This window comes from Lasiodiplodia theobromae, assembly GCF_012971845.1.
Source record: "Lasiodiplodia theobromae strain AM2As chromosome Unknown scaffold_71, whole genome shotgun sequence".
NCBI lineage: Eukaryota > Fungi > Ascomycota > Dothideomycetes > Botryosphaeriales > Botryosphaeriaceae > Lasiodiplodia > Lasiodiplodia theobromae.
In genome coordinates, this window is record NW_023336554.1 from 78,002 (window position 1) to 100,957 (window position 22,956).

Sequence of the window (22,956 nt, forward strand, 5' to 3'; positions counted from 1 at the left end):
CTAGCCCGCTAAGCTCCCGCCCGCCACTGCGTCTCGCACTTCCGCTTCATCCTCGACCCAAAATCTCCGTCGCCTGACGCCTAACGAACGCGCCCATCGCTCGACCGCCTCATTCGCCTTCGAAATTTCATCGCTACTCCGCGCTTTGTCAACGACATCCGCCACCTGTCATCGCTGGGCCATATTTCGCGCCCCGCGGCCATTCGACCCCCTCCTCCGGAGTCGTCCTCTTACGCTTCGCACACGCACCTTTAAATACGCTTTGACTCGTCGTAGTCAATAGCGAGGTGCACCTGCCGAAGCCAAAGGGAACGCCTCCCCCGCCAACATCCAGCACATGAGTGGCTATCTCTGGAAATACTACCTCGAAGATGATGTCGAAGCTTTTCGACACCTGCTGGAAGGCGCCGCCTTCCCTATGCGCCCGTCCGGGCCGAGGGCCAATACCGGCGCGCAGCCCGGCCAAGCCCATCCGGCAGCCTTCATAGGGAGTCCCGGGAGTCTTGGAACCTCCCCGACCTTGACTACGCGCGCGCGTCGCGACTTTGGCGGCACCCCCAGGTCCGCGACGGGACTGACACGCGCCGATATCAATGCCAAGGACGCGAATGGCATGACCATCCTGCACCACGCTGCCTCGTCGACCTCCGAAAACGCATTGAGCTTCGCCACCGCCCTCCTCGAGCACCCGTACACCGACTTATACGCGCAAGATTTTGAGAACGGCTGGACGGCACTGCATCGCGCTTTTTACTTTGGCAATGTTACCATTGCGCGCTCGATCATAGACCGTGATGTGCTCGATGCGCTTGGCCACGGAAGCAGCGGGGTGGTACAACATGCTGGAGGATTGGTCAAGATTAAGGACAAAGAAGGGAATGGCCCGCTAGACCTGTTTGCGACCACCATCGCAGACCGCACATTGAGGCCGGAAGAGGACTCACGCGTGGATGCGCTGGGAGAGGATGACGAGGACTGGGGTTATGATGATAGTGGCGACGGAGAAGACAGGCCGGTGCGCCGGAAGCTTGCGCCGGTGATGGACATTCATGGCGATGAGCTCTTCACGTTCGGCAGTAACAGGAATGTCACTCTCGGTTTCGGCGACGAGGACGATCGGCAGTTCCCCGAGCGCATAATTCTTCGGAGACCGGACCATCTTTTGAGGAGGTTTTACCGCGAGCATCTGGAGCGCAAACACCAGGAGTGGTCCAGCATGGACCCTTCGGCGAGTGATTCCTCGCAGTTGGCATCGATCTATAGCATGCCCGTGTCTGACCTTCCCGCCATTATCAGGAATACACCCCTTCTGATTCAGGACGTGACGATGTCGAAGCTCTCCACCGCTGTCTTGACTACGGACCCTGAGTCGAACCTCTACATGTGTGGCCATGGACCAGGAGGTCGAATCGGTACCGGAGACGAGAGCACTCGGTTCCAGTTTGTGTGTATTGAGGGAGGCGCTTTAGCGAAGAAGAAAGTCATCGCTGTAGCGCTCGGTCAAAATCACACCCTCGCTCTCTCCGATGAAGGCGAAATCTTCTCTTGGGGAAATAATGCCTACGGTCAGTTGGGCTACAGTCTGCCGAAGACACTCAAGGATGAAGATCCGGTTCAACTTCTGCCACGACAGATATTCGGGCCTCTTAAGAAAGAGGTTGTCATCGGCGTTTCCGCATCTAGGATCCACTCTGTTGCTCACACATCGTCTTCGTTGTATACATTCGGCAAAAACGAAGGTCAACTCGGTATTGTTGACTCAGATGCACGATCCTTGGAATTCCAAGTCACTCCTCGTAAGGTCGCCGCCTCGCTCTTCTCTTCGCCTATCAAGTCTGTCAGTGCTATTGAAAGGGCTACGGTCTGTCTACTTGAGAACCATGAGGTCTGGGTCTTCGCAAACTACGGTTACGCAAAAGTTTCGTTTCCTCTGGATGGATTTTCGAATTACTTCCTAAAGCAAAGCTTCCTGACAACGAAGTATGACACCACACCAAATAGGATCTGTAAAGTAACTGCAGGTGGCGACAACATTTGCGCGCTTTCGACCAACGGTGAGATCTACACTGTCGCAGTGAGCAAGCGCTCAGAGTCAGGGCAAGACAGTACGGCGTCTACGACAAATCCAACCAAGATCCGTGGGGCACTATCCCCGCCCTACAGGATCTGGTCACTGAAAAAGGGTTACATGGCTGCTCGCGACGTCGACGTGGACCAGGATGGCTCCGTCATCTTGACCACGGAGGCTGGCACTGTATGGAGGCGGGTCAAGAGAACGAAGATCAAGGACGCAACCGCTTCTGGTACAGGAGAGTACAAGCCGAAGGATTACAAATTCCTTCGCGTTCCTGGTCTCACACGTGTTACGGCGGTTAGAGCTTCCGCGTTTGGCGCCTACGCAGCTGTACGGAAAGACTGCGATGTCACAAAGACTCAAGTGCAGGTGGATTCGCCTACGCTTTGGGACGATGTGCTCCCGCTGTTGCCCTTTGGAGACTGGGCTACGCCGGACGATGAACTGGACGAGAATTTGCAACCGACCGAGATACAGCTCCTGGCGAGACGTGCACTCGAATCAGAAGATTTCGAGCAAGAGTTGAAGGATGCATTGTTCGGCGTTGACGAAGATGATGCAACATTCGACATGGTCATTGGATCCACTGTCTCCGAAGTTCGCATTCCTGTGCACCAGTGGATCTTTGCTGGTCGTAGCAAGGTGCTTCGCCAAGGTCTCGCCGAATTCCAGCACACTGGTACCTTCTCTCTGCCTGAAGTGCTCTCCCTGGAGCAAGATGATCGTGGCCGAACTTTGGTTGTCCTTCAGGGCATGGACGTACTCACCATGTTCAACTTCGTCTTGTATGGTTACACCGACAGTATTGTGGACTTCTGGCACTACACGCGCCAGTATCCAAAATTGGCATTTAGGTACCGCCAGGTCAGGACGGAGCTCATGAAGTTGTCTTCGAGGCTTGAACTCAAGCAGCTCGAACCTGCTGTTCGCCAGATGGTGAGACCAAAACGATCTCTTACCATGGATATGGAGCTCGCCATCAAGGATCCTGCATTTTTTGAGAATGGAGATGTCATACTCGAACTTGCAGACAGCGAGGTCAAGGTTCACAGTGCGCTCATGGTCCAACGCTGTCCTTTCTTCGAAGGCATGTTCAAGGGCAGAGCAGCAGGTCTTTGGCTTGCTGGCAGGCGTGAAGCCTCAACTGATCCTTCCGAAGCCATCAGGATTGATTTGAAGCATATCGAGCTGCACATTTTCGAACTGGTCCTGCGGCACCTGTACGCGGACACGGGTGACGAGCTCTTTGATGATTTCGTGTCGGACAATCTTGGGGAATTCCTTGCCCTCAACGAGTTCCTGGATCACGTCATGGACGTCATGTCGGTAGCCAATGAGTTAATGCTGGACAGGCTGTCGCAGGTCTGCCAGCAAGTTGTTGGTCGATACGGTAAGTACGATCGAGATGGAGGAAAATGTACATGGTGCTGATCGAGATCGTAGTCAATGTCCGCAACATTTGTCAACTGCTCAATGCCGTTTCGCCGTGCTCGGTGACTGAGTTCAAGGACGCCGGGCTCGAGTATATCTGCCTCAGCTTGGAGGCGGTGTTGCAAAATGGGTACGTCCGACGCACCATGGCGGTAGATGATATTCTAATGCCAGACTATAGTGTACTCGACGAGCTGGATGAGGATCTCATTCTCGAATTAGATCAAGTCGTCCGCGAGAACCAAGTTGCATGCCTGCCAATTGCGAAGAGTGGGCGTGCCGAAGCGCTGCTCTTCGAGAAGTATCCTGAGCTTGCGGAGCAAATTGATCGCAGGAGACGGGCAAAAGTCGACGCTCTCATGCTGCAAGGCAAATATGCTGATAGCTCAGCGCGCATGTCATCATCGCTCAAGGCTGGTAGTTACGATGACCAGCCTTCACCAATGCAGCAGAAGGCGAGACGACGCTCGACCAAGGAAATTAAAGCGACACAGGAGAGCCCTCTGCTCGCGCCAGCTCTCAAAGGCAAGGGATCGGTTGCGGATTTGATGTTCGACATGGACGATGATGTCGATTCGGAGAACGATGAGCTTGACCTTAATATGTCACGCTCATTAAAGTCTCCTACGTCGGCCCTTGGTGGACCGGTTCAAGATGTTTCTCTTGATGTCCCGACGTCAAGCCCATGGCAGATTCCGAAAGCCGCTCCCAAGAGAGATGCTTCAGATTCTGCAATCGCAAGCCCGGCATCTCATACACCTAGAAGCCTGGGCACTCCTCTGGACACAATGGCTACACCGATTACCCGCCAGGCAGACAAACCCTGGGGCACAACTCCTCTACAAATGAGCAAGCTAGACATGAAGGATATCATGGCTGAAACGTCTTCAACACGGCCATCCAACATCTCTCTGGCACTGTCCGCGCAAGCCAAGGAGGACCGCACCACTGGCTCCTTCGCCGCAACGAAGCTCTCACAAAAGGAGCGCAAGAAGCTGCAACAACAGGCAGCTAAAGGTGACGCAATTAAAGCCAGCTCCATGGACAATGAACCCAGGCCGGCAGTGTCACCATGGCAGATGAAGCCTCCAGCGGCAAAGGTCGCGCTGAAAGATGTCATGAATTCATCATCGCCTACCCAGACAACGCAGCAGCAGACGCCACCCACAACAACCCGCCCGAATCTGACTATGCGTCAAACTATTGCGAACAATGGATCAGCCTCCAAGGCCAAGTCATCGAACTCTATTCCTATCACTGCCACTCCTGCGCAATCATTTCCTCCCCAGACTTCACCATCAAACACCAACAAGAACGCTACGCCGTCCTCTGGTAAAGGCTTCGCCATCCCTCGCCCTGACGCGCCTTCGTCCTCGTTGTCGGCGCTGCCGCAGAGTATCCGACACATTGCGTCGAAGTCACACTCGGAGGCAAGTCTACACTTGTCCATGGGTATGGCAGACATCTTGTCGATGCAACAGGCGGAGAAAGAATCAATTGCTGCCGCCGCAGCGAAGCGCAGCTTACAGGAGATCCAGCAAGAACAGGAATTTCAAGAATGGTGGGATAAAGAGAGCAGGCGAGTCATGGAAGAAGAGAAGGAAAGGGCTAAGCGGGAGAAGCGGGAGACGGCGAGGGCTAGTGGCTCTTCGAAGAAGACGGGGAAGAAGGCGAAGGGCGACCAGAAGGCGCCTGGCGGGGACGAGACCACCGCGCCTACGAAAGCCGGTGGGGCTGGTACGAAGAAGGGTGCTGGTGGTGGGCGGGGCAAGAAGGCCAACGCCGGGCCTGGCCCAGCTCCAGATCGAGATGCTGCTGCTGCGACCACGACGTCCACCCCTGACGCGTCGGCGGTCGTCACCACCACCACCCCAAAAGCGGCGCCTCCGGCTAAGCCGAATAGGAAACACAGGAACAGCGGTAAACCCGGCAAACCGCAGCAACCACCCCATCCCCATCCTTCCGTCACGACGACCGCCACGTCTGCTGCTGCTGCCTCCTCACCCGCTGTCACGGCTACTGCCGATGCCGCTACTGCTTCCGCCAAGACCGAGAAAACTCCACCCACCGGCCCTCGCAAACAGCATCATCATCATCGCCCACGTGGCGGTGGTGGTGGTGGCGGTGGCTCGGCCCCGGGCCCGGGCCCGGGCAGCAGACGACAGCAACAGCAACAGCCACACGCTAGCGACCACCATCAACAGCCACGGCCTCATCCTCCTACCAACACAGCATGATAGTATCACCTTAGTAGGAACAAACTGTCAACGGAGATTCCCTTATATCATCCTTACCTTCGGCAACATCCGCGTGTCACTAGGGGTTTTATAAGTCATTTTTCTTGCATGTACATACGGGCATCACGATTCTTCCTGCCCTTCCCTTTCGTCCTTGATCCTTGTGAAAGGGGCCATATTGATACTCGTATCTTTTTTTTTATTGCCTCCGTCCCTTGTCGTGGTTCCCTCCCTCCCCTCGTCGTATTTTCGTTTTGGATACATGCATCGCCGTCGGCGTCGTTCCGATGGTTTGTTGATTGGGTCCCGGGCGGATGGGTCGGACACGGATACATGCATAGGGGAAGCGGGAAGGGACTGGGGTAGCGACGAGGGGTACATCAACTATAGACGTTTAGAGAAAGAGCAGAATGTGTAACGATGCACGTGTAGCTTATGCGAGACGAAAATAGAGAAAAGCAAAAGAACCAAGAAAAAAAAGCAAGCAACAGGGAAGAACGTAGGGAAGGAGCGAAGAAGAAAAAGCAAAACCGCATCGTCGATTCGCTTCTCGATGCCCCTTCTGAGGATGGGACATGCCAAAACAGTTCACCCCCCCAGCCGGAACAGAGCTGACCCGACTGCAACGCAATGGGCCCTATGCACAAATCGATACCCAAAATCCCCAACTGCGTGCGCCATTGTGGCCCTTGGCGAACCTGACCTGACGTGCGGAAGACTTCCGATAGGCAGCTGAGGATTTGCGGCTGGGATGCATAGGGTGTGACGAAATTGAAAATCCGACTCCTCCCACGCGACATATGGCGCCCCTGCATATGCGGGTGGTTGAATCCAGTGTCTGGGTTCTGGTCATTTTCGTTCGGCCGGGCGTTTACTCTTCAACTGCCCGTGTCCGAAGAGCGTGCAACGACCTCCGGCGGGGGGCCGCCGAAGGCTCAATTCTTCTGAGACCGACTGCGCCGGAAATGAATTAAGCGAGGAGGAGTAAGTAGTAGCGTGAGGCGAAACATCAAGCACGATGAAAAAAAAAGCGTGCGAGCTGAGCGAATTATTTTGCCGCATGTGACGTGAGAATTACATGCAAGCCACACCACAGACACACACAAACACACAGATCAACGGCGCTGCCGTTGTAGGATTTTCGGAAATTGCACGCCCTGAACGGCTCCGCCGTTGGCGTTGTTTCTGTTGACGCTTGGATCTATGCATTCCGTGTACTACTAGCTAGCTATTGTCTGTGCCACTGTACTTGACTGAATCTTTGCTAGAAAGTTCTCCCGTAGGATTCCGCGCTTCAAAATGCAATTCCGCAGTCTCCCAAAACATGGGAAAGTGATGGCGAAACCGAAAGCATGGTTTACGTCAAGTTGGTGTTAGTTCTGCTAGTCAATGTTTGTGAATTCAAGAGCAAGGCTTTGCTGTGAAAAGTGTGGGCTGTGCGTCTAGGATGTCAATCGCGCCGGTGATCCGAAAAAGTAGCAGAGAAGGTAGCAATCCCCGTAGTGTGACTCAATAGGCCAGCTGCTGCCTCGTGTAATGCTCGGCAACCTGCATGAAACCGAATCCGTGGTGCCGGTGCAAGAGAATCCGGTTGCCTTCAAGAGAGTAGCAATGTTGTGTCTCGCCGAACCCTGTTCTGCCTCGAGGATGATCCTGATCGGGCTCTCGTTGTTTCCATGATAGGTGAGTGAGCGACGGACCCTTGGCAAGTGCCCTGTTGTCTCAGTTACACCCGCAGGAACCGTTCATTTTTCTGCATCAGTCCTCAACCTTGACTTCGGGAACGACCGAGCCGTCTTCATCCTTGATGACTTCAGCTCTGACGCGAATGCGTGTTCCTGCAGGGAGCGTGGCAATGGTGTCCACACTTCCGGTATCCTGCAGCTGGTTTAACACGTCTGCTTGTGATTGTGAGAACCCCGGGGTCGCAGTTCTGCGCCTGTTCGCCGTAGAGTTCAGGTTGGCTATGCGCTGGGATCTTCTTCGCTGCTGGGTACCACTGCTAGATGAAGGTGAAGACGATTCAGCTGCCTGGAAAAGTGTTTCGATACCAAGACGAGCTGTGTGCGTCTCTCGGGTGTGGCGCTGCTCAGGCACGAAGGTACGGGCCGGTGTTGGGCTCTCCGTCAGGTCAACGACTTCTGGCTGGCCGGCACGATTGGCTGCGGAAGACTCTGCACCCTGAGGGAAATATTCATCAACCTGTGACTGAGTCGTGTCCGCCTTGATTGCCACCCAGAGTCAGTCAGGATTATCTTTAGAATGCAAAAGCGGGATGATCCCTCATACCTTCGCATTCTTCGCCGCGGTGGCAAAGTCGTTATCGCGAGCTCTACGCTTTGCCTTCGGTTGCTCGTTTGTTGAAGCAACGATCTCACTAGGGTGCGTCAGTGTGCTCGATCGAGCACGACGGTGACGAGTGCTTGGCGTGGAAGGAGGACTGTGCTTCACTTGGGCAGGCTGAAGCTCAGGTCCACTGACTCCGGACCCATCTGTTTCCCTGTGGACACCAATGTAAGTTCAGTTCATCGCGATTAATAGGTAAGTAATTGTCACGATGAGGGGAGGATTGTAATACGAGATCAAATCCTCCTCCTCTTTCACTTCCTCAATTCTGGTGTCACTGTGTAGTAAGTCTGCGGCCCTTGTAGCCACGGTAGAGGTCTACGACGACGACATCAAAGCCTTACTCGGATGTAAGTGGACCGTGGCTGACTGTTGAATTAAGAGTTGCTGCTGTGCAGGGTCTGCAGGGTGGAAAGAAGGAAATTCGATCGGCTTGGGCATCTCTTCGGGTGGGCCTTCAATTGCCAGACGGCGCTGCTGATGAGGCTGCAATATGGATGGCAATGCGTTGATTTGGCCTGTGAGGACATGGTACTTGTGAAGCTCGACATAATGTGCCTCATGTTTGTCGAACGGCTGCACTAATCCAGCGCTCATCTGTTGCCTCAGTTGCTGAATCCTGGCCTCGCTGGGTCGCACATAATCCGGGAGCACCGGGTGCCGCGGCGGTCGTTGCGTCCTGGCCGGGGCCGAGAGCTCCATGCTAAAAGCCAAATCGCTGCCGCCTGATCGGCGATGAAAAGTTGCTGCCCGTGTGCGGCTGATGAGATGGAGCAAGATGAGATCAGACCTTGAAAACGAGGCCTGTGTTATGACGGAGAGACGAGAAGTGTGGTGCAGATTGTTGGTGATCCGCGCGGTTGCGAGATAGCAGGCTGGGGGTGAGTCACGGTGACGTCATTGGTAGTTCTCAAGGAAGGTGCAATGCCTTGCCCGTGCCACCGAAACTTCCCGTCGGGCTGCAGGCACAAACGTTGGACGGGATTACTTCGCGCCTGCCAACTTGGACCCACTGAAAGGAATATGGAGATGCTTCCGAATCCCAGCAATCTCCACGGCTGCGAATGCACAGACCGGAGACGCAGAACTCCGTCGACCCGTCACTGACGTGCGCAGGCTGTCATTGGTCATCTTGCCACAGCTTGGAGAAGAGTTCGGCAGGGCTCCCTTCGAGCCGCCCAGTCAGAGAAGGTTACACCAGGTTATGTGAAGACGACAAAGATTGTATGTATTACAAGTTCTATATGCAGTTTGAGAGGCCGAATTCGCCCTGAATCCTTCACAAGATCATACCAACGCCCTTGGAAATGCTGCAGAAGACCGGTAGCGCCGACGATGCAAAATGTCCTGCATCAACTTTGATTTAGCACTTTTGTCCTCATCCATTCACTCGTCCCAACGCCCAGATTCAAACCGTTAAGCGCCCACCAGCGCCTGACCTGTTGGCCCTTGACGCCCTCAACACCATCCTCTAGGGCCTCCTCGATATCGCACGTCTTGTACTCGACCCTCAGCCCACTCTTCTTCCACCATTCCAACACGTCGCGATGCCCCATCTTGGTGGCACCCACAAGTACTTGGTTGTCGTAAATCATTTTCTCGCCGTGGAGCAATTGCCAAAAGTCGAGAATGTCGACGTGGCCGTGCGTTGAGGCTAGCTTCGCGACCGTGTCCTCGTGAGAGAAGGGGATCGTCGATGTGACCCACCAGCGCAACGTTGAGAGCGACCCTGCCTGCGTTGCGAAAGAGATTGCTTTGCCAGGCTTGAGACGCAACGGTTTGCGAGTAGGTGGGACGCTACCCTCCGGCTCCGACTCGTCGCCGCTGGTCCGCACGTGGCCATCGTCGCGCATGCTGGCCCTCTTCCACCACTCGAGCACTTCGATTTGACCTCTGCTACTAGCCTGCTCCAGGGCAGCTTCGCTGTATTTCATTGGCAGCCCTGAGTTCCGCCACCACTCTAGAATGTGCACGAAGCCGGCCCGACTAGCACCGTCAATAGCATCCACTGTGTATTCTTTGTTCAAGAAAGTCGGTGAAGTTCGCCAGTATTCCAAGATCTCGACCCGGCCGAAGACGGCAGATGCCTTGTCGGGCAAAAAGGCATGACCAAAGCTCGCCCAGAATAAGTCTGCGTGGTTCGACTCCAAATAATACAACAGGGGAACCATGGCAAAGCGCATGATGATTCGAACGGCTTGGGACGAAAGCCATTGCGGAGCAGTGTGTGTATTAAAAAGGTGCTTGACATCGTCCAGCGTGCCTGTAAGAATGGCCCATTCCAGCTTATCCATGAAACTGTGCGGACCCTCTTTGCTGGCTGCTCGCAGCCAGCATTGGGGCGTGGGCAAAGTTGTGTACACGTTCAATCTCTTCGCCAGCTCCCAGTCACCGGTGAAGTCTAGAATCATCGACCAGATCTCGGGCGGAAGTGGGCTGGAAGGTTTCGCTGCGGGCCTGAGGGAGAGGCTGTGCTTGGGGGTCTGGCCCATTGACACGTCCACATCCTGTCCAAGCGTCATGAGATCCAACTGATTTTGAATCGCGCCCATGAGCTCTTCCCTCCCCTCCCACGGCAGGTATCTCTTGCCTTTCGATTCAAAAGTCCAGAGCAGGGGATGGAGCACCCGTACCCAATTCCACTTCCGCCGGATCTTGCTGATTTGCTTTTTCGTCATCGGGTTCTCCCACATCAGGGTAGACATGCCCAACACTAGCAGCGTTCGTTTTGAAACATCCCAGCTCCTCAGAATCTCGAGTATCAGGCTATCGGTGACGCCATGCAGCATTTTTGCAAGTGTGTTTGCGTCCATGGGGGCGAGGACGAGGAGATCGGCCCACGCGCAGAGCTCAGCGGCGGTGCGGTGAACGTCATCGTGGTCGCTGAAAGGCCGGCACGGCTGCGATCGGTCGGTTGAGACATTGGGGATGGACGCATACGGGGTTGATGTCTTCCACTCTGCGGAGTCGACAATACTTCGCACGGCGATGTTCTTCTGGGCGATAAGGGTGGAAAGGAAGGGCTCCTCGATTGGCGAGGGAATGGACGAGGCGACGAGGATGCGCAGAGCCCGCGCGCTTTCTGTCGGCGGCATGGATGGCGGCGTTCGGGGGTTAGGGAGGTTGCAGGGCCACCGGGGAGCTCGCTCGCACACGGAGGGATGACGGAGGAGGAGCGCCGTGGGTAAGCGCTCCTGACGGAGAGCTGGGGCACGGTCGCTCGCTCCGCGGCGGAAACTCACCGCCCTAAGACTTGGCGCCGGGCCGAGCCTCGAGACTGAGAGGGCGCTGCAGGAGCGGGAGTGGTTGGAATCCGCGAGCTTGGAAAGTCGGGCTGCCGGCGAATCTGAAGCCGCCGTCTCCACGCTTGCTGCGAAGCAGGGTCTGCGCGGCCGGTCTCTTGGGTCTGGCCCGCCGATGCCACGACTCGTATGCCACACGAGCCTCCAGCTATTCCAACATCAACGGTGCGAGGATGCGCGGCCGAAGGGAGCACAGGAATGACCACGTCATGTGCGACAGGCCAAATTACCTTGCGGGAGGGCTAGACAAAGCAGTGCCTCCGACATCATTCTGCAGCCGCATGGCTGCTGGCGGACATGTGTGCGCGAGAGGGAGCTAGGCTTGGCTCTCCCAGGACTGCCGAGGCGCGCGCGAGAGCACTGATGGCGCTGCGGAGGAGCCAGTCCCGACGCGGCAAGTGGCGCGGGGCTACGAAATGGGAAAGTTGGGCGTGAGGTGAAGAATACCATCAGGAGAGGGTGGGGCGCGAAAGCCACGAACTTGCTTCCTACTTCTGCGCTGATCATCAGCCTGGCGGGTTCGCGCTGTGGCGGCGTGGGGGCGAACAACGTCCCAGGCTAGAAGAGGCAGAGATCCTCGATGGCATGAAACATACCTTCGAGGTGGAGCGCAGAAAAATTCGGCGTCCTCGCGTGCGACCTCCAATGGCGCTTGACGGCTGGCGCGTAGGAGTAAGTGACTCCAAACAGACAAGATTGCTTGCCCTGTCGAACGTTGACCCGGTGGACTAGCCTGTCCACCGGGTCAACGCTCCTCGTCTATTATGCCTACCGCGCTCCGCAGCCGCGGTCGGCATAGGTAGACGAGGAGCTAACGGCAGGCGGAGGGGGGCCTTGGGACGATTCACCATTCTCGTGGGCTCGCTCCAGGTGGCTGTGTCCGTGCTCGATTTGCGGTCGGCGATCATTCAGCACAGAAGGGCCGCGACCAGCTCCGCTCCACTAATACAGTACTGCACACGACACGAAAATAGCGAAAAGAAAAAAAAACGAGGCTTCCTTCCCCCCCGCCGCTGGGCGGAGGCCGACCAATTTCGGGGCTCTGGCCGCGCGAAATCGCGGTGAATGGGGTGCGCGAAGGCCATAGGAGCTCCGCGCACCGCTTGGCTGGCGCCCAGGGTCGTGTTTGCGATGCCCGCATGCTGCTGCCTCGCCTGCACCACGGCCGCAACTCCGCCAGGGACAAGCAGGTAGGCCGGGGCGGCGCGGACGTGCGGGCGCGTCAGCGGCGTGAGCGGCGGGCGACGGCCGTGTGGCTTGTGCTGGTGGCGATTTTGGCGGGCCCTTGGGGCACCCTGTGCGTGGAGGACAGCTCGCAGCGGCAGATCGCAGGGCCAAGGCAGCGCGTCGCAACCGACCAGCCTTCTGCTGCCCGAGCTGTGCAGCGGGCAACGAGGGCATCCTTACCATGCGCCGGCGCGCCCGCTCTGTCAGTGGCCCCGAGCGCGAAGATCGACGGGAGGCTTTGTTGCATTCCTTGCACACCAGCGCGGTGATAGCGTCGACGGGCGATCATTCTCATCCCAGGGCCGTGTCATTGCCCTCCAGCGGCGCTGTCTCCTGCGTCCTGCGTGGAGCGCGCCGACGGCATCTCTTCCCTAGCCTTCCAGCCCCAGAGCAAGCCGTACCTTCCTCCGCTCTCGCGCTAGAACTACACTACTGCCATATGCGCGTGCCGCCTTGATCGATCTCTTGCATCCGCGATCTGCTCCTCCTGCCGCATCTCTCACTGTACACCACCGCGCGCTGTCCTATCCAACTGCTCCTCTGCCCCAACCGGCCCCGAACCCCTCCCCGCCGTCGCGAGCCTCGACCGTCGAGCCCGGAGCCTTGACTCGCCGTTCCCGGTGCGGCTCCTAGCTGCACCTCCAGCGCCACCACGGCCATCCCACTTAGCTGTCTTACACCCCAAGCCCTCGAATCCCGAGCTCCTATCGCGCATTCGGTTCTCCAGACGTCCAATTGTTTCAACCGACTTCCACAGCTCCCAGTTCTTGCTGCTACAAGCTCCCCGCGCTGTCACAAAGAAGTGGCAAAAACCAGCGCTCCCCAAGGCGCCCTTCTGACGCTGCTGTCTTACAGTCCTTTCTACGCCTTCAGGCTGGCATGAAGTCGACGGCTCCTTGATACCACCTCCACCCTCCCGCGCGAGGGGACATACAGCCGGTCCTGCACCCCTGTCAGATGCCGTTTTAGCGGCCACGTCCTTCGACCTCGAGCAAAACTGACGTCCTACCCAGTTGTGCCCCTCTGCACAACGCGGCCGTAGCTCTCCATGTCTCAGCAAATCGACGGCCAGACAGACTCAATGCTGCAGCGCAATGTCGGCGATGCTGCAGAGTCCTCTGCCCCGCAGCTGGGCCAGCAGGGCGCATTGCCTCCACGAACTACGTCACGCTCGACCAGTAACCGGATCGTCACCGACGATCTCACAGGAAGACCGCGCTCCCCGATCACCGCGTCCACCAACATCTTTTCTCCCACCTCAGAGGTCGGCTCGTTGAGTCCTGGAGCTGATGACCGAGTCTTTCCCATTCGGAGCGTCGTCTCAATGGATCCCACACCGACCCCCACAAACCGCAATAGTCAGGAAGGATACTTCCAAAGTCTGGCTCGCGCAAGCGAGGCGCGACGCTATTCCGTGACCAGCGGCTCTACCAAGTCATCGGAATCCCGCACGTCGTCGAGACAACGACCCATAGATCTCCTCCCAGGGGCGCTCGACGCCGCCAGCAAAAGGGGCCCGGTTGGGGAAAGACTCGATAAAAGACCGCCACAACAAATCTTCAGCGACATCATGTCCACGACGAGCGAAATGCAATCGAGCGACAAAGTTTCCTCTTCGGCCCCCAGCATATCTGGACAGAGCACCAACGAAAGCCTGGGGGATACCCCGTTGATGACTGCCCGCTTCAAACACGTCATTTCCGACGGCGGCCATGCCATCATCACGGGCCGAGACGGAGACGTCTTACAAAGATGCGAGGACGAGCCGATACACATACCTGGCGCCGTCCAAGGCTTCGGTCTACTGATCGCCATGGAGGAGGAATCAGATGGGAAGCTGATAGTTCGAGTTGTCAGCGAGAACTCCACAAAGATAATAGGATATACGCCAAAATACCTCTTCGCCCTTGAGAACTTTTGCGATATTCTCTCCGAGGAGCAAGCGGATAACCTACTCGACCATGTCGATTTTATTCGCGATGAGGACGCAGACGTTGCGACTAATGGGCCGGAAGTTTTCACGCTGTCCATTCGAGGACCAGACAAGAGGTCCCGAAAGTTCTGGTGTGCAATGCACGTCAGCCCTGCGCATCCACAGCTGGTCATCTGCGAATTCGAGTTGGAAGACGATCCTGTGAACCCGCTAGTCCCATCCAGCGAGCTTGCCCCGGAAGCGCCTGAAGATACTCTGCAGAGCAACCCTACGGCCGAGGAATTTGCAGAAAGCACGCAAAACATCAGTCGGCCTCTGCGAGTACTTAGAAGCGCCCGGAAACGGAAGGGAGAAGCGGCCGCCATGGAAGTGTTCAACATCATGTCTCAGGTACAGGAACAGCTGGCGGCCGCGCCAAACCTGGACACTTTTCTGAAGGTCTTGGTTGGAGTAGTGAAGGAATTGACGGGCTTTCACCGCGTCATGATCTACCAATTTGATGCTGCCTGGAACGGACGCGTCGTAACAGAATTGGTAGATCCCCGCGCAACAAAAGACTTCTACAAGGGCCTAAATTTCCCTGCATCGGACATTCCGAAACAGGCTCGGGATTTGTATAAGCTGAACCGGGTGCGGATGCTGTACGATCGAGACCAGGTAACAGCCCGATTGGTATGCCGAACAGTCGAGGATCTCGAAACGCCACTGGACCTTTCGTATGCGTACCTGCGAGCCATGTCCCCCATCCATCTCAAATACCTTGGAAATATGGCTGTCCGTTCATCCATGTCTATCTCTATCAACGCCTTCGACGAGTTGTGGGGATTGATCGCCTGTCATTCATACGGTCCCAAAGGGATGCGAGTCAGCTTTCCGATACGGAAGATGTGCCGTCTGGTAGGAGATTCGGCTTCGAGGAACATTGAACGTCTCTCTTACGCGTCGAGATTGCAAGCCAGAAAACTCATCAACACCGTTCCCACACAGCACAATCCCTCTGGCTACATCATTGCTTCGTCGGACGACCTTCTTAAGCTCTTCGACGCGGATTTCGGCCTTCTCTCCATCAGAGACGAAACTAAAATCTTGGGCCGGATGGACCAAACCCAAGAAGCGCTGGCCATGCTCGAATATCTTCGCATGCGAAAGCTGTCCTCCGTAACGACGTCCCAGGATGTGGCGGCTGATTTCCCGGACTTGCGCTATCCGCCTGGATTTCAAACTATTGCTGGTATGCTTGTCGTGCCTCTCTCGACGAGCGGCACGGATTTCATTGTGTTCTTCAGAAGGGGTCAGCTGAAGGAAGTCAAGTGGGCAGGAAATCCGTACGAGAAGTTCATCAAGGAAGGTACTGAAGGGTATTTGGAGCCTAGAAAGAGTTTCAAGACTTGGAGTGAGACGGTCGTTGGTAAGTGTCGTGAGTGGTCTGATGAGGAGATCGAGACTGCCGCCGTTCTCTGTCTGGTCTACGGAAAATTCATCGAAGTTTGGCGCCAAAAGGAAGCAGCGCTACAGAGCAGTCAGCTCACCAGGCTTCTGCTTGCCAATTCTGCACATGAAGTCCGCACACCGCTCAATGCCATCATCAATTACCTGGAGATTGCTCTGGAAGGCACATTAGATAGCGAGACTCGAGAGAATCTCGCAAAGTCGCATTCGGCGTCCAAGTCCCTGATATACGTCATCAACGACCTGCTGGACTTGACCAAGACCGAAGAAGGCGGCGCTTTAATCAAGGGAGAAGTGTTCGACCTGAAAAACACTTTCAAGGAGGCCACGGACGCTTTCACGGGCGACGCCAAGCGCAAGAGGATCTCCTACGAAGTCGTTGAGCATCCCGGTGTGCCCCAGAGGGTCATAGGCGACCAGCGCCGGGTTCGTCAGGCGATATCCAACGTCACGGCCAATGCGATCCAGAACACGAGTCAAGGCGGAGTCAAAGTGGAGATGTACGTTTCCGACTGGGATGACAACCGTGTCAATGTCGAAATTGTCGTCGTGGATACGGGCACCGGGATGAGCAGCAAAAAGCTCGACGCTCTGTTCCGCGATCTCGAGCAGGTGCAGACCGAGACCACGGAAATGCTGGAAGAAAGTCTCGCCCCCAATTCTACAAGAATGGAGGATGAATCCGGGGGTGAGAAGCGCACACTGGGTCTTGGGCTCGCTGTTGTATCGCGAGTTGTGAGAAACATGAACGGCCAGCTGCGGTTGAGATCGGAGGAAGGTAAAGGATCGCGATTCATCGTGCAACTCCCCTTCGATCTACCGGACGACAGTGACAAGAGCCTGATGGGCACATCGTCAACACCGCAGGCGGAGGGTCTTTCTGGTTCCAGCCATGAGGTAACCCTGGTGGAGAAGGGCGACTCGCAGGGCAAGGAAGCGCCGGGTCATTTAACCCGTCGAGACAGTGCTGAAAGTGTGGCCAGCAGAAAGAGTCGCAAGAGTCTTAACAGTCTCTCGAGTGCCAACAGCGCCAAGAGCGACGTGGACAGATTGATCGAAGCTATTCAGGAACCTCACATGGTAGAAGGGAGACCTCAAAGTAGTTCAGGCCCCCAGCAGCGGAGAACATCATCGCAAACCGGCAGGCCATCTCTCGAAAAGCGGTCCACACATTCAGGCAGCTCAACAACCCCTCCAGACCAGCCACGCTCGCGACAGGCAGAAATTGAAGTAAAGCGTCGTAGTCAGCCAATCACGCTTACTGTCACCACGCCTGGTCAAGCCGATGTGCCCGGGTCGGGATTTCCTATCAGGCCAGTTCGAGTTGCGGATGACGACACGCCGATCAAGGAGAAAGACTCAGAAAGCATCAAGTCCGGCATCATCGGCGAGATTGACGAACGGAGACCGACCATTGAGGAACCTCTGACTGCCGACCACATGCGCGTTCTAGTCGCTGAGGATGATCCTGTCAACAGCAGAATCATCAAGAAGCGATTGGAGAAGCTCGGTCATAATATTGTCCTCACTGTCAACGGCGAAGAATGCGCAACCATCCACGGCGAGCAACCTGAAAAGTTTGACGTCGTGTTGATGGACATGCAGGTGAGTGTTTGAGTCTCCTGGAGTGATGCTGACCTGAATCCGCTGACTTATGCAGATGCCGATTGTCGATGGGCTCACTTCGACCAAGATGATCCGCTCATTTGAGAAGACACACCCTGAGGACTCCCTCTCTCGCCGGGCTAAACTAAATGGCCGGATACCCATTATAGCTGTGTCTGCGTCTCTAGAGGAAAGCGGGCGACAAACCTATATTGACGCCGGTTTTGATGCATGGATCCTAAAGCCGATCTCATTCCCTCGTCTTCAGGAACTCATAACCGGAATCGTTGATCGCGGGGTTCGTGAAGAAGCACTTTACAAGCCTGGTGAGTGGGAAAGAGGAGGGTGGTTTAAAGCGGCAAATCCGGACATTTTCGAGGCGCAAACGAAGCCATCCGGGCGAGTTCCTACCGAGGACGCATCTAAAGAATTCAAGAAAGCCGCTAAATCCGAGAGTCCGGATGCCGGAGATTCGGGTAGCCGCCAGACAGAAGATCAGTCTCGTCTCCGAGTGAAGAAAAGGCGTGCCACATTGAAGCTCCGAGGGAGCAAATCAACACCCAATCTGGGGCAGAGGTCGAGGAGCCAAAGCGAGGAAGGTTCTGGTTCATCCGAAACGATTACGGATGAACCAGAATAAGTGACGGTTCCGAATTTCGCGCACGTGCGCATTCCTATTCCTCCGTCGCCCTACGGGCCCCTTTAGACGGTCCGTCACGCAAAAGAGTTTCATTCCTAGTAGCCGCGCTCCTGTAGCATGGCGCTTGGTTGGAGTTTGGTGCGTTTCTGTATGGTTGTGGTTCAAGCGAGCAGGTAGCCAGGAAGGTCCACATCCCCCTTTTACAGCTATAGATGCATTCTTCCCGTTTTGAGTTGTCGCTGCTTATACCGCCTTCCAGTCAGCGGTGTGATGTTAGGGGTCGCTGTTTCGGTTCCCATTTCCTCTTGACTTTCTCTCACGCAGGTTTCAGCAATTTTGCTCGGTACCTCTTTGTCGATGTTTTGCTTTACATGCTCCCCTCATCTTGATGACTGATGAGCTTCTTCTCTTATTTCTCCAAGTACATGCATTTTCAGGTGGTTTTGGACTTTGTTTTGAGTATTCGGGTCTGGTTGTAGCGCGAGCATTCTTGTGTATCTGTCATTTGTAAGGGCATAGCAGACGGGGTGATGGTCACGGTTGTTTGGGAAGAGCGATCGATTTCTTCTTGTTTCTTGCCTTTTTTTTCCCCCTTGTTCCTTTAGGAGGCAGGGTGATTGTGTACGTCAGATTGAGATGGATGACCACGGATCTTCACGGATGCAGCGGAGTATGTGTGTTCGTTGCTGCGAGATTTCTTCTGGTTCTTCAAACGGTTCGCGTGCGGCTCGTCATCCTACTCTGTTATGCCGATCGGTGGGATGCTTGGGTTTCTGCTGGGGCTCGGAGTCGGTTGAAATTCCGCGTGTGGATGTTCAGCGCGTCCGTGTGGGCGACGGAATTCGATTGCAGAGGGTCACGGGCGTGGATGGTGATGATGGGGCGTTGATGGAAAGGTAGCGGGGGATGGAAACAGAAAATGAAAATAATGGGGTGCGGATTTGAGCATCGACTAGGACACCCGAACAATAAGCGGGCGCGGGCTACTTCTCTTGGATTCACATGAGCTGGGGCGTGCGAGTTGCGGTGATCGAGCGGCCAGGCTGGCCCAGGCTGAAGCGACCTGCAGCAACCACGTTACGAGAGAAGACCCACATGGAAACGACAACACATATATTTGTACAGTACGTAGCCGGAACGAGGCGCATTGGGCCAAGATGAAAATCGATGTTTCTCTAGTCAGTAATTATGTATCCAGGCGTACCACGGCTACCGCTGCTTCCGAGGGTGCTGTCGGCTTGAGTCGAGCATCGCATCAATATCGCTTGAGGCTTCACGTCATAGGCTGCGGGAGCGTCGGGAATGCGGGCGATATTGCTGAGTAGAGCGGGTGAAACAATCGGGGTAGTCGCGGCCGCGGGGTATGGAATGAGTTCCGCGGAATCGGAACACGGAATCGTGTCGGCCGATGGTCCTGCTGTTATGCTCGCTCTTGCCTTGTACGAATACCGTCTGGAAGGGTTAAGCCGAAGCAGGTCCTCGGGTCAGATAGACCCCGCTTCGCCTGCCGGCAAGTTTCGCCTGTTTCGGGGAGCGTTCGCGGAAGGCGGAGGACGGCTTGGAGCTCCAGTTGCGCCGATGGCCGCGGGTCTGTGCCGGCGGTTTGTTGAAGCAAACGCAGCAAAATAGATGCGGCGCATCAGGAGATGCACAAATACTCGGAAGCGCTTGGAGCCGGCATCTCGTGTGGGACCAACCAAGAGGGCCAGAGAGCCGGCTACAGGCGCAATTCGAGGGCCGCTCGGCGTCGCGTTCAGGGTCCCTGGGCGGGCTTGAGCGGTCCACCGCCCAGGGCGGCGGCCAATGGTGGCGCGTGGATTTCTACAGCGCAGGTCCGCAAGCACCACCTGGCCTATCTCTGGGGCTGTTTCCCGCCGGCCTCTCGTTATTACGGCTGTCCGGAGCACGTCCCCTCCCTCCACCGCTCACCAACATCAAAACTCCACGTCGATCCGCTTCCTGGACTTCGACACTTCTGCTTCCCTCCTCCTTCTCGCTTGTCTATCCACTCAAGACCCCCGCCGCCGGCTTTCTCTCTCTCCTGCTTTCGACGCTGCCTAAAATGTCCGCCGACAAGGAATTCACCTACTCCGACGTCTCGGAGCACGCCTCCAAGAAGGACCTGTACATTGTCGTCCACGACAAGGTCTACAACTGCACCAGCTTCGTCGACGAGCACCCGTAAGTAGCTCTCTGTCTCTGCGCTCAACCTCCTTCCAGCCCTCTCCGTGGCTTCCTCCTCGCGTCCGCCGCCGCCAGCCTCCCTTCCGCAGAGCACGATTGAAGAAGCGGTGCGCTGCACACACCCACGCTTCGACGACGGCTAAGCGCCAGCGACGACGAGCGTCAGCCGGAATCAATATATCCGGAACCACGCGCAATTGAGCGCGCGATTGGAGAGGGCGGGTTTAGGGGTTGGCTAGCCGCTCACCGGACGGCTCGGTTGTGGTTTCTTGTGCTGACGAGAGGATGACAACAGCGGTGGTGAGGAGGTCCTGCTGGACGTCGGCGGTCAGGATTCGACGGAGGCCTTCGAGGATGTCGGCCACAGCGACGAGGCGCGCGAGATCCTGGAGGGCCTGCTCGTCGGCAAGCTGAAGAGACAGGTACGTTTGTCGTCGCTGCACACACACTTTTTTCCCACCCAGCAGCAATCCCCCATCCCTTTCGTTCTCGGCGGCTTTCGCTGCGCTACGCCCCTTTCCTTTTCCTCTTCCCTTCCCCACCGTGATTCCAACATAAAACTGGCGCGCGACCCCACTGGCTGGGGCCAGCGACGCGATCGTAATCCCAACAAATCGCCCGCGCCCACCGCCATTCCCCTCCGGCGACGAAATTCGCTTTGAGAGACGATTCGAGCTAACGCTTCTTTCCGCAGCCTGGCGACCCGGAGCCCAAGTCTCACTCGTCGCCGTCGTCCGGAGGCAACTCCCCCGACGCGGCCGGCTTCGGCATCGGCCTGTACGCCGTTCTCCTGGTCGGCGGCGCCCTCGCCTTCGCCGCCTACCAGTACCTCCAGGCCAACGCCGAGAAGCAGCAGTAGAAGAAGAAGACGGGCCGTTTTTTTGTTCCTCTCTTCTTTCTTCTCGCCACGGTTTACCACACCCGCGTTTAGACCTGCAAATAGCCTCCGCTTACGAATTTTTCCGCAACCCCGCGATAATGAATTAAATATTACGCCGATCGCTTTTTTGCTTTTTTTAAAGTCTTTGCTGCGATGACAAATGGGGCTTTGCGAGAGGTGAATAGAGAGACAGAGAGAAGGCGGGGTTGGTTTGCCGTAGGGGTGGTGGTGCGATCATCAGGCGATGGGGAAAAGGACAGAAAGGCCGGGAGAACTGTCGATCTGTGTCGATATAGAGAGCGCATGGGGGAGGATACTTCCTTCAGCGATGCTGGCTGGCACAGGCAATGGTGAACGAGTACGAGGGATTGGAAACGGTGGGCGTCGGTTTCGTATCGACTCAAACTTCTGTTTTCCTCTCTTGGACTACTTGTTCATGTTGCTGCTGCTACTGCTGCTGCTGTTGCATAGCTATGCATTACGAGCGAAAGGTTCATGGGACGGTTAGGATCAGATCTCTTTTTCCTCTTTTCCACCGCATTAAGCAATTTACTTGATGACTCTCGGCTGAGATGTAGTTTGTCTACGTACGTCTTGTTTGCGTCGTGTGAGCTTGCGTATGTTCACGATCTAGGTCTGATCGTTCTACCTATCTGCTGCGCCATTGACATAACACTTGAGGCGCACAGCCCTCGCGGAGATCCTTCCCACGCATCTCGAGTGGCGTTCTTGCTCCACGAACCCCTACAACCTGCAGATAAAAGCTCCGCCAAACTTTGGCTGCCCGAAGAAAAGACGGGACGCCATGGCGCGTTAGGCGGTGCGGCTTGCGCGGTGTGGCGTTTGTTTTCTTCAGGTACCTTTTTTTTTATCGGTCCTACGTAGTACGGCAGAAACTGACTCGAGACAGGCATCTAGCACCGGAGATATCCCCGGTTCCTATTGTGTCCCCTTTTTCGTTCAAGCTTTTGCTTATAGCTAGGGCTGTATAGCTGATTCGAGGAGGGAGAGTTGTGCGCAGTGAATGTCTACAACCATGTGCGCATCGTGTCCATGCTTTACGGAAGAGCTGGGGGACAGAAAGAGAAAAAAAAGATGACGCTGCTTGCTTCGAATCCTTTCTGGCTTTTCACTACCCTTTCCGTCTTCTGGTTCTGAGGATCGTCTTTGCCCCTTCCCCCTTTGCATTGCATTTCGATCTAGAATCGAAGCAGACCATTCAAAAAAAGATAGGTACTACTACGATCCGTACGCCAGCGCCACAATGTGGGCGGCGTCGATCATCAAATCGGCTTGCCCCGAGCTCCTTGCTAGGTTAGGAATCCAGAAGCAAAGGGCATTTCTGAAACTGATTGGCTTCGGGGGATCTGATGTAATGTGGAGGGTTCGTGCGCGCCCCGGGGCGGCCGCCGCCGCTCGTCCGCGTTCCTTCCTTTGCGCCTGTTTTTTGTGGGAAGGGCATCGGGAGCGGACGGGTCGCGGGCATGGCAGTTCAGGGGCGAGCGGGTGCGCGACGCGTGTTTCAGCCAACCGGGAGAATGGTTTGCATTTTCCCCCATTTTGTGGGGTTTTCGTGGGGATTGGGTGAGGCACAAGATGATGTGGAGAAGGGGGGGGTGGGGCATCGGCATGTTGAGGATGTGAGGGG

At 56.0% G+C, this 22,956-nt stretch overlaps 5 protein-coding genes across 5 annotated transcripts; 3 read left to right on the plus strand and 2 right to left on the minus strand.

Moving 5' to 3' along the window:
* Positions 1-337: 337 nt before the first annotated feature.
* On the plus strand, positions 338-5,742 carry LTHEOB_12707 (BTB/POZ domain containing protein; the record flags this gene model as incomplete). Its single annotated transcript, XM_035509604.1, has 3 exons — positions 338-3,464; positions 3,518-3,635; positions 3,687-5,742. 3 exons carry the CDS (start codon positions 338-340, stop codon positions 5,740-5,742), a joined length of 5,301 nt encoding a protein of 1,766 aa, XP_035363927.1.
* Positions 5,743-7,500: 1,758 nt separating this feature from the next.
* Positions 7,501-8,234, minus strand: LTHEOB_12708 (uncharacterized protein; the record flags this gene model as incomplete). Its single annotated transcript, XM_035509605.1, has 3 exons — positions 7,501-7,965; positions 8,032-8,119; positions 8,194-8,234. 3 exons carry the CDS (start codon positions 8,232-8,234, stop codon positions 7,501-7,503), a joined length of 594 nt encoding a protein of 197 aa, XP_035363928.1.
* Positions 8,235-9,440: 1,206 nt separating this feature from the next.
* LTHEOB_12709 (Phosphopantothenoylcysteine decarboxylase) lies at positions 9,441-11,183 on the minus strand (the record flags this gene model as incomplete). Its single annotated transcript, XM_035509606.1, has 1 exon — positions 9,441-11,183. One exon carries the CDS (start codon positions 11,181-11,183, stop codon positions 9,441-9,443), a length of 1,743 nt encoding a protein of 580 aa, XP_035363929.1.
* A 2,482-nt stretch (positions 11,184-13,665) lies between these two features.
* LTHEOB_12710 (Sensor histidine kinase response) lies at positions 13,666-18,119 on the plus strand (the record flags this gene model as incomplete). Its single annotated transcript, XM_035509608.1, has 3 exons — positions 13,666-17,604; positions 17,660-17,930; positions 18,061-18,119. 3 exons carry the CDS (start codon positions 13,666-13,668, stop codon positions 18,117-18,119), a joined length of 4,269 nt encoding a protein of 1,422 aa, XP_035363930.1.
* A 2,187-nt stretch (positions 18,120-20,306) lies between these two features.
* Positions 20,307-21,287, plus strand: LTHEOB_12711 (MFS transporter; the record flags this gene model as incomplete). The annotated part of the gene is made up of 3 exons (XM_035509609.1): positions 20,307-20,425; positions 20,724-20,850; positions 21,123-21,287. The coding sequence occupies 3 exons, from the start codon at positions 20,307-20,309 to the stop codon at positions 21,285-21,287; spliced, it is 411 nt and encodes a 136-aa protein (XP_035363931.1).
* Between the last annotated feature and the right edge of the window lie 1,669 nt (positions 21,288-22,956).